At 33.9% G+C, this 14,977-nt stretch overlaps 2 protein-coding genes across 3 annotated transcripts in view; one reads left to right on the top strand and one right to left on the bottom strand.

The window, feature by feature from the left end:
- Positions 1 to 1,248, top strand: part of LOC124368310 (transcription elongation factor SPT6) — a 30,521-nt gene extending 29,273 nt beyond the window's left edge. The window contains exon 31 of the mRNA XM_046825584.1: positions 900 to 1,248. The gene's annotated coding sequence lies outside the window, so the exon portion shown is untranslated. The remainder of the gene's footprint in view (positions 1 to 899) is intronic.
- The window catches only part of LOC124367850 (probable cytochrome P450 CYP44), a 28,966-nt gene continuing 14,721 nt past the window's right edge, over positions 733 to 14,977 (bottom strand). For both annotated transcript variants that reach the window (XM_046825012.1, XM_046825013.1), the window contains exons 7-11: positions 14,041 to 14,207; positions 12,609 to 12,687; positions 11,144 to 11,303; positions 4,779 to 4,964; positions 733 to 1,506 (exon numbers count right to left, since the gene is read on the bottom strand). In XM_046825012.1, the coding sequence (XP_046680968.1) occupies positions 4,804 to 4,964; positions 11,144 to 11,303; positions 12,609 to 12,687; positions 14,041 to 14,207 (567 nt within the window). In that variant the 3' untranslated portion in view covers positions 733 to 1,506; positions 4,779 to 4,803. The remainder of the gene's footprint in view (positions 1,507 to 4,778; positions 4,965 to 11,143; positions 11,304 to 12,608; positions 12,688 to 14,040; positions 14,208 to 14,977) is intronic.

Genomic DNA, 14,977 nt, shown 5'->3' with positions numbered 1-14,977 from the left:
TCACTTTCATCACCAGAACTAATATTTTCATCATAAAATAGTTCATGTACATCATTTAAACAATGAGGGTCGCCCATTTCACAACAGCAGCAACAAAGATCGTCAAGGCCGTGCAGCACATCACCAGCTACTTAGTCTGTCATCTGTACGCCGTGCAGCCTTTGGATCAATATCAGCTGGCGAGTAATTTTAGGAATATAAAATTAATTGATATTTATGAATAAAGGATTCGACTGGTGCAAGTTATGTCTTTATAGCTTAACCGGTTTTCATGTAAAAATAGCAGAAAGTTGACCGCCAGCTGGTGCCGTCTTTATGAGTTCACAAGCGGTATTGATAAACGTCTGTGCCATTGGTCATCAGTTGGAGGGTTAAACTAGGTATATTTTAACTGTAATAGTTGTATATACCAACATATTTATTTACAAAAAACTTAAATAACAAGATTGTTGGCATATTTAAAACATAAATGAAAAAATTGTTAAAGAAATGTTTTCTAAAGTTTTACCAATGCCTTCTTTAATTTTATACCTACTGTTAAATCAATTCTGTGATAAGAATAAAATAAAAATTAACAAAACTTTAAGAACAAATGCTTTCTTTTCTGTTTCTTAGTTGATACTTTTATCATTTTCATATTCAATATCTTTAATCTTAGTCATATTTTTCGGTCAACCAGTAGTATTAACTATAGTAGTAGGTCAAGGAGTATTGGATTCAACAACAAACAGGTACAGAAAATACATTGTAATTCATAAAAATCTTTATAAAATTGGTCCAGTCCATTCAGTCCTTAATGTAAAATGATTACGTACTACTTATTGTATTACATTGATTATGTACAAATAGTTGAGTAAAGGGAAAAAGTTACATATTTACTAAAGTTAATATTTTTCCAGGTCATTTTATTATCTACGTGAAAATGAAGCTGGTCTGCAATCCATAAGGAAAACTCTCGAACAATTTTTAGGAACTTTTATTTTATATGGCATATTTCACGCTGATAATAGAATGTATTGTAATTACATTTACTGTTTAAATATAAAATACCATGTATTTATAAGATTTTTTCTTTCAGTTTAATATAACAACATTTATTAAATATTTTAAATTATTTATACGATATATATATATAATGGTAATTAAAGGTTTTTGTGTATCATGTTTTTTAACTGTTGTTATAATGCTGACTAATTTGTTTTGCAGTCCTTGTAAATATCTATGAATAAAGGTTTTATTTATAAAAAATTTGTAATAATTTTCCCCTTAATTAACTTACATACTATACACTACTGCAGTCTAGATCTATTTACAAAACAATTACCTAATTAATAGTATTATGAATATTACAAAGATAAATATCAGTATAGCATAGTAATTTCATAACCATACAGTGTTGTTTTTAATCTTAAGAACTTAAAATAAAGAATTTTGAACATATTGATTAAGATACTTTTCAGCAACCACTTATCAATTACTCTCAAAGAAATAATGGCAGCTTTCCTCCTGCAACAAAAGATTAAAAATATTATGTTCTGTTTTAATAACACAATATTTTATCATTAATATCAATTTTTATGTCTATGCAAAAACATACAAGGGTCACTCGGAAAGTTTTTATGTTAGACTTATCAAACATTAACCATGATTGAAGTAATCCCCTCCAGTGTCAATGCACTTTTGAAGATGATTTTTTTATTTACTGAAACTACTCAGCTTTTTGGAATTAAGTAAAAATATTTATGAATCTCATCATACATTTTTGGCTCCCGAAGAAACTCAACGATCACGCAAATGTTTCCTCAAGTTGAAGAATAACCAGAAGTCGCACATAGCGAGGAAGGGGGTGCTCACTCGTTTTGATATGTTTTTGGCCAAAATCTCCAAAGTGTTTGCAGCAGTGTAAGAAGAGGCATTGTTGTGGTGCAAAAGTAAACCCTTAATGTTTAAGAACTTCTGGCCTGCATTGTTCATTGTACCAACTTGCTGTGACAGTTCTTTGTCCCTTCAGCTTTATAGACTTACCAGTCTTGTTCTTCTGAAGAAATCAGAGTACATTTAATTTCTTCACTGATTGTTGTTTCTTGACTAACACCCACAAGTGACCCTTTCTTCGAGTTCAAGTGTCATAAAATGGTATGTATTTTCATCACCAGTGGCAATTTCGGAAATAATAATCCAATATTAATAATAATAATCCAATAACCACCGTTATTACGCAGTTGAAGGGCCTGCTGGCAGATTTTCACATGATCAACTTTTTGCTCATCATATCTATTGAGAAAAAGTTTTTCTGTTTTTTTTTTTTGTCATGCAAAATATTACTGCACCAAATAATAATAATAATTTGACTGCTGCGGATCTAATCCGTAGGGAAACTTCAATCATTTAATATGTTCAGTGACAGCCCTTTTGGCCCATAACGCGCACCCGATCAACATTTACTTGAGTGACAACAGAATGCATCCTTCCAGAACGTTCAGGGTCAACAACCTCTTTCCAAATAACACTAAAATCAGTAGTATGGAGTGGTGCTATTGAACCTAGGGCAATTTGAGAAGTTCAACGCACTCCTCTTGAGATAAACCGATTTTACAGTAGCCCCTTCAAAATTCCAAATAACAATTAAAAACATTAGTACAGGATGGAGCTTCTGAACGAAAGGCAGTTTTTAGACGTTCATTAAAAATCATAGCCCGAAAATGCTCTCTCAATAACTCTATTACTTAATGAAATTGAGTTTTCCAAAATGATGACATAAGTACAGTGATTGAAGTATCCAGTGAAGTTGCTGTCAAGCACTGATAAGCATTCAGACAATCAGATAAGAATGGTAAAATTATTGCAGTACTGTAAATATAAAATATTTATAAAAATATTCATATCTCAAAACTTTCAGATTGAGCTTCCTATCAAATTAAGAATAATTATCATCGGTGCAGTTAACCTATTGATCCAGACTGACAAGACTGTTCCATACAGTTGTTGCATATTCCATTTCTAGCTATGTGGTATTATTCTGTTGATGAAAGAAAATTTCCTGTGTCTTAATGTTTTGCACAGTATTAAGTGAATACAACAGGACAGTTTTCATAGTTTGTGATGCTTTTCGCAGAGAATCAGGGAAAGTAGTAAAACATTTATGCTGTACTTTATGCATTAGACGAAGAATATTATAATAATTATAATTTAATAATAAATCTATGAAATCCGAAATTTAGTAAATATTCAGTAACAAGACTGGTAGAATTGATATAATATGACCTTGTGTACAATTAATATCAATATTGCAAAAAACACTGACAACAACGATGAAGGACAGAGTTTACAGGACTCTTGTTTATTGTTCTTAAACACAGTTCTCGTACTAGGTTCAAAGAGTTTTCAGAACATAGTTATACCATTTTTCCAGTGTTCACTAACCCCTCGGAATTACTATATTTTTTGGTGGTTTTAGAAACTTTAGTACTTAAACAATAAAGTATGTAACTGTAAACAACCATAAAAGTGCATAGAACCAAATATTAATTTTTAAATTAAAACTATCTTTTGTGTAACTGTATTTAAATATTTGTTACTTAATGTATCCTGTAAGTGTTAAGAAGTAAAAACTGATATGACCCATACATATTTTCTACCACAACCAACCCTTAACACTTTGAGTGCTAAAGTTCTTCTGTTAGAAAATTTCATTCCTCCATGAAAAATCCCATTGTAGAGCTTTTGATAAAAAATTTCGTTATTATTAATAAAATAATTTTCTTGCCTGCATTAATTAGATATACAATGGAATAAAATATGACCCCACGAAAAACATTTTTTAATGTAGCCAGTTTTGATAAACTCAAAATTAAAAATAAATTCCAAAAACTTTTTAACCCTCTCCCGCTCGCAAGACATAACCACTGAAGCCTAAACGGCACAGATCGGCACGCACTGCTTTATCTACTAGAGCCGATAAGTGCTGCTCTCGAGTAGCAATTGTTTGTACTACTACGGGTTGTTTGCTATCAGGAGACCATTTAATTTACTTTTACAGTAGATTTATTCCATTATTTTGCTATTTATATTAGTTGTGCGGAAACAATGGCGGGTTGTAGTCGTACACTTCGTGACAGTGAAATCGATCTCGTTATTAGTAGTGATTGCGACGATTCAAGTGAGTTTAGTGATGTACCAGAGCTTTGTGAAGTAGTTGGTGGCATTGAGGATGTAGTTCGGAGTGATCACAGTGGCAGGGGCAGTGACGGCGAGCCAGACAATGACCTTCATCAAGTAACTGCGCAACAAACAACCCGGCGCCCAGCTGTCCGTGTGCCCCCTCCCTGGTCTCGTAAATCAACTTCATTGAACCAATATATAGTAAAATAATTAATATATATAATTATAGTTAATTACAATGACAGAACGTATGTAAGTTGAGGCGCCGCGTATTTTGGCAGAGCGAATTAATTGAGGTTATAAACACCATGAGCGCCTGCAAACAATGCGAGTGGGAGAGGGTTAAGATTTGAAATATTTACTACATGCTTTAGTTATATTTTTAGCCAAGTTATTTACTAAAAACGAAAGAAAAACTTTACATTTACCTCAAGAAATTAATGTACAGTAAGCTTCTAAATGAAAACATTTAAAACCGCTCTATTTCATCGTTGTGCTTTTCAGTAGGTAGAGGCAACAAGTGTCTGGCATGGAGCAAAATATATTGTTATACATTAACACTTTCATTATTGTTTAACTAAAGAATTCAATTATTGTGTTAATGTGGTTCAACTCACACTGAAGCATGTTGAGCTGGAGCTATCAAAGCTTTCTCGGAATGAACCGTATGGGGAGAGGTCCTGCGGGCAGCAGAAGAGTGTTATAGACCAGTTTCATCGGCTGGGTTCCTTCGTAACTCAACTGGAAGCGTCTGATGATTTCGGTCAACAAGACATACATGTCCTGCTCCGCGAACCTCCTTCCTGTAACATTCAATCGAGCAGGATGAAAAACCACACATTGAATACAGAATTTGCTTCTATGTAAAGATTTAATCGTAATTTTTCCCCTGATTCATGAAAGAACAGTGTAAACTCATCCAGCTTCTCTTAAAAAAGAGCACAATGTCAGAGATATGCTCCAGTTTTAACTCATAGGGGTAAAAAAAGTGATAGGGCAGCTGCGTGACTAAATCAAACCAAACTCCAGATGATCAATCATGCTCATTCTTTCAAAATACTGACTATGTATAGTGAAATGTCAAGATCAATTTAACAGGCTGCAGAGGCTCTTCTCTTCTTTTACATAGCAGGTTCTCTGAAAACAATCACAGTGGGTGGCCACGTTGATGGAGTTACTTTTCCCTTGACAAGCAGCCTATGCAAATTATTCTGGTACATTCTTTTGAAGTGACTACTTTTTTCTGAAGTGTTCACTAAAGAATTTAGAAGGTGAAAATAGGAAAATGCAAACGATTTATAAATACAGTATTAAAAAGACACATCTAATTTTTTTCTCCTGTTATTCACAATAGAATTTGCTATTGTGATTGAGTATGATATAAAATGAATAAAATGGCGAATGGTGAAGATGAGTTGAGTTGTGGTTCCTGTAAAAGAAAAGTTACCGCGCGAAGTAAAGCTGTTACTTGTTCGGGAAAGTGTGGGAAAATGTATCACACGTCTTGTGTAAACATATCTGACATGGATTACAATAATTTGAAAAGTATTGGTGAAGTGAGCTTGTGGTTATGTGCATCATGCCGGTCCTGGTTAACCTATATGAAAATTCTGCTTACCGTAAAGATTATGAAAAACCTACCAATGCGGATAAATCAGTTTGTTGCGAGTGTTTTGATTATATTAAGATCTTAACAGATCAAATCTCAGTATTATCCGAAAATTACAAGGAAATGTCCTGTAAATATGATCAATATGTGTGACGAGCAAATTGAGGTTAGAACAGTATTAAACTCTCATTCTGATTATATTAGGCGTGTACATGCATCTTTACCTCATCAAAATCAATCTGACTCGTCATTATTGATAGTGACCAAATTGAAACAAATTTAACATCTATCAACCAAATCCAGACCTCAATAAACAACAGGCCTACCAAGCCTAATATGATAAATGTAATAAAACCAACCCCTGTTGTTGAAAAGCAAACTTACTCTGAAGTACTTGCACCTCTCAAGGAAACTGCACCAATGCCTTCGCAGATTAGTCAAGACAAAAATCTGCTGAATTTCAACTAGTCTCATCTAGGAGGAAGAAGATGCAAAGTAACCAAGCCCAAAGACAAGTTGGTCTTAACCAAAACAAGCCTAGGCCTACTGCAATTATTGGTACCAAATCGACTGCTGACATCCCCCACAGTAAGTAGAAATAAATGGCTTTTTATTTCTAGGCTTTCAACTAAAGTAGATGAAAACACACTCTCAAATTAACGTGAAATGTAACATAGGATCTGAAGTGGTTATTGAAGGGTGGACGTCTAAATATAACACCTACAAATCCTATAAAATTGGGTTGCCAGAGCACAAAGTTAAAGATGCTCTAAATCCAGAGCATTGGCCTGAAGGAGCTCTGGTAAGAATGTTCCGCCCCCCTCGTAACCCTCAAAGTCAACAAGAGGCTAAGACCAACTCTGCGGATATAGATTTTTTAGAAAAAGTTGTGTCCTCTTTAAATCCAACATAAACAACAGTGTGAGATCTGTGTCTCCTATAACTGAGTTTTAAGTCAATTCTGACTCAGGATGTAGAGCTAATCGGAAAATCTTATTTGGCAATGTACAATGCCTAACAAACAAAGTGCTGGAAATTGAAGCTTTGATGACCACTGAACTGTTCTCAGTCATTTGTTTTACAGAACACTGGCTAAATCATGACAACTGTACTCTGTATAATTTTAAGGGATTTAAATTAGCTTCGATTTATTGCAGGCGTCACTCGATTCATGGTGGTGCTGCTGTGTTTGTCCTGTGATGCAATAAAATACTGTGTGTGTTGATGTTGAGAGGTTTTCTGTATAGAAATGAACTTTGAAGCCTGTGCTATTAGACTATTTTACCCTAAAACAATCGTATTAGCTATATACAGACCAAGTGGAAGTAACAGTAAAATTTTCTTTGATCAATTGGAGGCTCTACTGGAATATCTGACAAAATTAAATTGTGACCTTGTAATTTGTGCAGATTTTAACATCGAGCTCTGCGGAAATTCGAAGGAAACTACTGTGCTGCATAACATTCTTCGCTCTGCTGGTTTGTATTGCACGAACTATGAACCTACTAGAGGCCTAGCATGTATTGATAACATTGCTACCAATTTGACTCTCTCATCTTACCTGACTGAGGTTTTGGATTGGCCTATTTCTGATCATAAGTTCATGAGTATCGAACTTCTAGCACATTCAAATCTGTGTACCAATGATGTACAAAATCAAAAGGTTTTGCCTATTAAACACCGCCCATTACCACTAGGTTGCTCTTACAGATTTCAAACACTGCCTGGATACACTCGATTGGGTAAGCATGCTATCTGATGTGGACTCTGAAACCTCATATAATAGGTTCCATCAAACTTTTGTCTACTGGTTGTACATTCATTTGCCAGAAAAGAAAATTAAGCCTTCAAAAAACCGGCTAAAAGAGCTAAGTGGTATACACCTGAACTGGACAATCTTAAAAACATAGTGATGAGCTTGTTTCGTCGTTCCCAAACAACTGGCCTGGAGAGTGATATAAACTCCTATAAAATTGCCAAGAAAACACTACAAAATTGCCCTGTGTCAAAGCTAAGAAGAAATTCAACGAGAACTTTATTGCAACTGCTAGCAATAAATGTAAAGCAGCGTGGCAGGTCATCAAAATGGAGTCCGGTGCCTCATCTGCTACACACGCAGCTCCTGATGCAGACAACCTCAATAAGTTCTTCACTGCCGGTGTCGAAGAGGTGAGGAGGAGTATCCAGCCGACAAACACTTCTGCTATTGACCTCATCCAGACTCAAATTCCTGTACCAACCGAGAGTTTTCCAATGGAATACAGTCAGCCCTAGTGATATTGTGAGTGTAGTGGCCAGGCTCAAGTCAACCAAAAGTTGTGACATCTACAATATGTCCGCTGTAACTTATAAAAAGTGTCATACATGAAATTGCCGTTCCCTTATCCATGTGTATAGATAATTGTCTCATGGAAAGCAATTTTCCAGCCAAACTTAAAGTATCAAAGGTTGTTCCAATATTTAAGAAGGGTAACAACAATGAATGTGACAGTTATAGACCGATCTCCCTGGTCCCTGTCTTCTCCAAAATTTTTGAAGTAGTTATAAAAAGTCAGGTGAGTACTTTCTTTGAACAAAACAATATTTTTAGCACTAGTCAGTTTGGTTTCAGGCCGGGGAGGTCCACGATCGATGCAGTCGATGAGCTTACTGTATATCCTTCATCCATTCTAACCTTGAAGTGGGATTATCCACTGGTGCCGTCTTGTGTGACCTATCAAAGGCCTTTGACTGTGTCGATCGGGTCATACTCCTGAAAAAACTAGAATTGTATGGTGTGATTGAGCGTCAACAAGCTCTTTTCAAGTCATACCTCAGTGAAAGGTACCAAACAGTTTGTTATCAAATGGAAAGTTTTCTGAATATTCTGAGGTTAAGTACGGGTACCACAGGGGTCGGTGCTGGGTCCATTTCTATTCATAGTTATGGTAAACGACTTGGTTTCTTGTGTAAGCTCGAAATCTGTAATGTTTGCTGATGATGCAACTTTTGCCACATCACGCTTATCAATCGCTTCCTTGCAGACCGAGACGGATAGTTTACTTATACAGGCGAATAACTGGTACAGAGCCAACATGTTTCTGATGAATGTAGAGAAAACAAAAAAAAATTATTTTTCTTTTAGTAACCATGGAAATAATGACAGTAGCCAAAACGGTGAAGCTTTTGGGAATTATACTTGATCCAAAGCTATCCTGGAATCCTCATGTTGACTATGTTGTGTAAAAAGTTGCATAGAGTGATTTACCTTCTAAGACACTTAAACAATGCATACCAAATGATAGCTTAAGAATGGGTTTATTTTGCATCTTTTCATAGCACGATAGCTTATGGTTTGCTTTTTTGGGGCAACTCCAGTGGCATAAACCGTGTTTTTGATCACGCAGAAGAAGGCCATGAGAATTTTGGATGGGAGTGATCCCAGAGCTCACTGCAGACCTATATTTGTATAAAATTAAAAATATTAACAGTGGTAAATCTTTACATACTTTTTGCTTTGTTGCATGTTATGAAAAATTTTAGCAGCTTCACGCTTAACAAGCATGTACATAATTATATTACTAGAAATAGAGATTTTAATTAATAGACCATACACAAGATTGAGTAAGATCTTGTTTTCCTATGAGTTTGTTGGTATATCGCTTTTTAATAAATTACATTTAAGTGCTCAGAATGTCAGTGTAAAAACGATTTAAGAACATGCATGACTGGCTTATTGAAAAACCTTTTTACAAACTCGATGAATTTTACAGTTCTGACATTAGCATGTTAATGTTTGAGGAGATATAAGTTACATGTGTATTTTAATTTTTACCTAAACTGTAGCTTATTTTAATTATCTTTTTGCCTATGTTACAATTTTAAAAGTATCATTTTTCCATGTTACGTTCACATGTTAAGTTAAAATTTAATTTCTTGCACTGGTTGCACGTTTTGTTTGTTTTTTACATTGCTATTAGTCTATTTAACTTTTTAACTTAATATTATTTAAAAACCACTTTTTAACTTATTAACTATTGCTTTTAGCTATCGCTTTGATTCAACGGTATTATGCCCGTGATTTTAACTATGAATTTACTGCACGATTGATTACCATTGTTTATATGTAATGTATATTTATTTGAATGTAATTCTTGATCTGTTTTAACTTGCAAATTGTAATTGCATCATATTGTGACGAGATCCATTGCATGTAAATGTTTAAAGATCAATAAAGATATCTATCTAGCTATCTATAATAAAATATTTTACTAAGTTTTTGTTTAAGGAAACAGGATTTTCCAGACATTTGCCACTACTGATTTTTTTAGTGAAAAAAAAAATCAGAAACACTACATTTCACGATCTGCAATCTGATCTCTTCTTCAGGTAAATAACTAACCTAACACATATTACAAACTAGGTTAAAATAAACTAATCTTACCAGATTGTTATTTTAACCTAGTTTGTAACCCTTTTTGTTTCACTGAATGATGGCAAATATCCTGAAAAATCCTGTTTTTTCACAATCCTTCCATTGTCAAAAACAAACTTCAAACAAAGAATATTTGTTTAAATTTTGTTGTTTAGTGTTAGTTGACTATAACAACAAAAAATCATTTACAACATTTCTAAGTTTCTTATATTTTAATTTCTATAAGAGTACAAAATTTTATATCCCTTGGTTAGAAAATAAAGACAACAATCCTAATTAATTTGCAGGCTATACATAGGAGAGCGCTCGTACTCTGTGAAATGAGAGCTCCGGTAGTAAATATTTTAACTGCAACAACAGGTAACAATCTAAGTGGCTTAATCCGGGCGTCAGACTTCAGTTCTAACTGAAATAATCCTTCTAAAGTAAGCTCACCTAACATGTATGAATGTTTTATCTCCTGTTTACCTAATACAATCATAGGTTAAATGAAACATTATAAAGAACCCATTCTTTCTGTCTCATTTAAAAATTATTATTATTACTATAATATTTAAGATTGATCAAAAATGTTATTATCATTCCACAGAAACTAATGTATGACAAAATCAATAGGGTAGTAGTGAGGTCAGGAGTCCAAGTTATAAACTTCTATCCTGTAGAGACATGAACTTGTTAAAATGTCTTTATGGCTGTTTCAAAGGCTCATCCAAATTATCAATGATACCAGAGTTTGGTATTTACTAGTTTGCAAAATGTTTGGTAAAATTCAGTCTTATCAAAGCTAATGCTTTATACATGCAGATCTAGACGAATATTTTTTGTCTCTGAGGCTTCCAAGATGTTTTTACTGAAACCAACCACAAAACAAGGGATGTATCTTCTATCTTCAACAAATTTACGAATTACTGATCCTACCCATACAATATCTTACAATGTATTGGCTAATAACAATTTACCAGCACAAGTGCGGGTGCCTAGGCCGAATGGAGTGAGCAGGAAGGGGTGAATGCTTTCAGTTGACTCTCCTCTGACCCATCTCTCCGGCCGGAACTGGTTCGGATAGGAGAAGTGTTTGTCAGAACGGAAGTGGACACCCATGTTGATATTGATAATTGTCTAGAACATACAATATGGAACAATAATCATTTGTATTCCAACAATACACATTGTGGAGGTGATCTCTAAAACTAACTGAAATCCAAATGTATATAACAATATATTTGTACAATTACGGGGGAAATTCGGAAAGTAAGGTCCGTTTTTTTATTTAAAAAAAAAACCACACCATATTTTTTCAAAAAACTTGTTTTATTTGATTCCTGACATCAATCACTATTTTTCTACATAATTTCCACTTTTGTGTAAACACTTGTCATAACGATCTACAAGTTTTTGAATGCCGGTGTCATAGAAGTCGGCCGCCTGCGACGATAACCAGTCTTGTTAACCACTTTAACCGGTGACGTCGAGTGACGCAACTCCATTGACTGGCGTTTCGTTTCTGGGGTTATGTGGGAAACCCATGTCTCGTCACCCGTCACAATGTGGTCTAAAAGGTTATCCCCTTTCTGATGATATTGGATCAAAAATTCAAGAACAATACCCATTCTTCTTTTTTTGTGTTCCTCAGTAAGCAGCCTGGGAACCCAACGTGAGCACAATTTGCGAAAATCCAAAATTTCAGAAACAATTTTAAACAACGTGCTCACGTTTGGAAATTCTATTGCTGATGAAGAAACAGTGAATCGCCGATCTTCACAAATTTTTTCATCGACGGCTTTCACCAAATCTTCGGTGATCACTGACGGCCGACCAGATCGTGGTTTGTCATGGACATTTTCCCGTCCATCTTTAAAACCTCTCACCCACTTCCGCACTTTGCTGTCACTCATTGCATTTGGACAGTACACTTCACTTATCTGTCGATAAATATCCGCTGCTGAAACATTCCTTGCTGTCAAAAACCGTATCACAGACCGTATTTCACAGTCGGCGGGACGTTCAATAGTTTTAAACATTTTAAAAAGGCACAGACAACAGCAGACTACAACGATTTCACTGCAAATGGCGTCGTTCTGCGCGCAATGCATACCGGGAGTCAGGGCGCATGTGCATTTCGCTGCTCGCTTACTGTTTGTCTGGTTAACGCGAATCGGACCTTACTTTCCGAATTACCCTCGATAACTCTATAACGAGTCATAGAGTTAACTTATTCGATGATAAATCATTAAAAATTCAAAAATTACTTTAAAGGTCCAAACCATTATGTACAACCTTACAAATAATTGAATCTTGAACAGTTAATAAGCGTTTATAACATAAATCCTTTGTAATAAAGGATAAAAAGTTAGAATAAACAAGTCCGTTACGTGCAACATTTTGAGCAACAAAAGCTAAAAGAACAATTCGTTGACGGTTTACCTGAGGAGGAAGGTGGTAGTTAGATAAAATGAGATCACTTTGGAGAATCCTTGAAATTTCTGTCCCATTTGGATACATTCTGTAAATAAAAAACAATCAATTAAGATAAAACCATAAATAGTGAAGAATTTGCCTATATTACAGAATAACAAAATCTTAATACAAGTTTTATCAGTACTTATTTACCAAAATGCTTTTAAAATTAATGGAACAACATTTATAAAACCAAAAAGACAAAAAATAACTTTTTAAATTAAATATTTTAAAAATTAGTATTATTTTTATTACCAGATTCTGTCCCTGTGACTAAAATATTTTTTTTAATTTTACTTCCATCATAGTTATTTTATTGATTTTTGTAACATGGTATTGTAATTCATTTTTAAGTATATTAATAAAAGTTAATGCGGTTTTGGGCCTGAAATAGTGTTTGTCTTCTTAACAAAAAAAAACCAAAACTTTCTAAAAAATAATATTTCTTTAGATAATAATTGTTTTGGCACTATCATAAAAAATATAGATTAATATATGTATAATAGATTAGATATTAAGAAATTATTGTTAAAAATATGAATCTTTGTTAATAAATTAAAATATGCGATTGCTAGCCAACATTGGTATTTCAGAATTGTTATTTTATACATATCTATATCTATATATATATATGTATATACTGATATATATATGATATTGAATATATTGATATTCAATCTTTTTTCAATGCATTTTCAATCTATTATGGCTGGGATTCGAGCAGACACCTCAGTGGCATGGGCTGGGGCTTAAAGAAATAGTTATGAAAAAAAAAATAGAAAACAAGGATTAATGTGTCAAAATATTCTTAGTAAGAAAACAATTGTGTATCAAAAAGGGGTGACAACTAAAATTTAGGTTTCTTGTACATAGTGTCAAAATATTCTTCTCAAATTCTTTAAATATTTCAGTCTCGTTGCAGTGAACCATATGTCAACCATTATTAAACCAAAATATAATGTACAATCCTGTACTATCAGTCAGATCTCCATACATACAAATTAAATTTGATTTATTCATTTTGTTACATATTTTTTGCACGTGATTTTCTTTATATATTCGTGTTATTTTTAATTTTGACAATGGTACAGCGCTTCTGAAACTAGTAATCATCGAAGTAAAAAGTTCGATTGGCAATGGAAAGGTATGTAACCTTCATTATCAATAGTCAAGTATTAATCAAACGTATGAATAATTTGGTAATATTTAAACCACATTGTAGTGATCTTCATATATTAGATGAAGGTATGTTAGTACAATTTTCCTTCCTGCACTATTTTGACTGAATCATCAAAGGGGCTCAACAATGCAGTGATGTGTTTTAAAATGCCATTTTTGTGTGATTCATTTGCACACAAAATCATCTGACAATCTTGGTCGGTGTCACTTTCTTACGTACCTGAATGTCTCCTTGACTATAGCCTTGATGTAGTTGAGCTTGTCGAGATGTGCTGAAGTAATGTCATCAGTCATCCCTACCACTGACTGTACTTCTTGGTACGCTCTCTCCTGCACAGCTGGGTTTGTGGCCAGACAGTACAGGTTATGTAATACTGTAGGTACAGTCTGAAAAATGCAATACAATTATTTGTACAAAAACCAGAGGACGTCTTAGCTCATTACTTTATCTGCTGCATAAGTATTTAGTTTATTGAACTAAAAACTTGTTATGCCAACCATACTCTGAGTTACCAATTTTTAAGAGAGACACTGAAGACTCATCAGTAATCTAAAAACTATTTTGTATATTTGCTGTTTTTAAGAGTAAACAAAGAAGACCAAAACTTTGTTGACACCTGAACTGGACATCATACCAGTTCATTGGCATTATTGTTATCAAAGATGGTGGACACTGAAAGTGTTCCCAATAAATGTGAAGTCTTTAGTGGTTTAAGCAACAAAACTCACCATTTCTATAACAAGAAACTGTAAGTCTCATCCGACTTTACAAATGAACGATGTACAAACAAATGATAATAAAGGTATAAAATATTCAAAATATAAATAATGCCGCAAAACTGACCTATTTTACAGGCCGTGGTAATATATATTACACCAGCTCTTGATAAATTGCATGAGATGTGATTAAATAGATTTTTTTATGGAGAAGAAAAACTTTCTCAGCTTTGTAACAGAACACTTTTTTTAACACAATTAAAAATATTGACAACAAAACATAGCCAGTAACATAATTCAGTGACACCACTGACATTTCAAGTACGTCAGACAGACAGCATTAACCTACCCCTGCTGGTGCATGCACCTGACTTCAATGCTTCTATTGTGACAAGCATTCATAGTAATATATTTGTCTATAGTACATTACTTATTTTGAT

Source organism: Homalodisca vitripennis, chromosome 8 (assembly GCF_021130785.1).
Source record: "Homalodisca vitripennis isolate AUS2020 chromosome 8, UT_GWSS_2.1, whole genome shotgun sequence".
In the NCBI taxonomy this organism is placed as follows: Eukaryota; Metazoa; Arthropoda; class Insecta; order Hemiptera; family Cicadellidae; genus Homalodisca; species Homalodisca vitripennis.
This window is presented reverse-complemented; position numbering and strand designations above follow the sequence as displayed.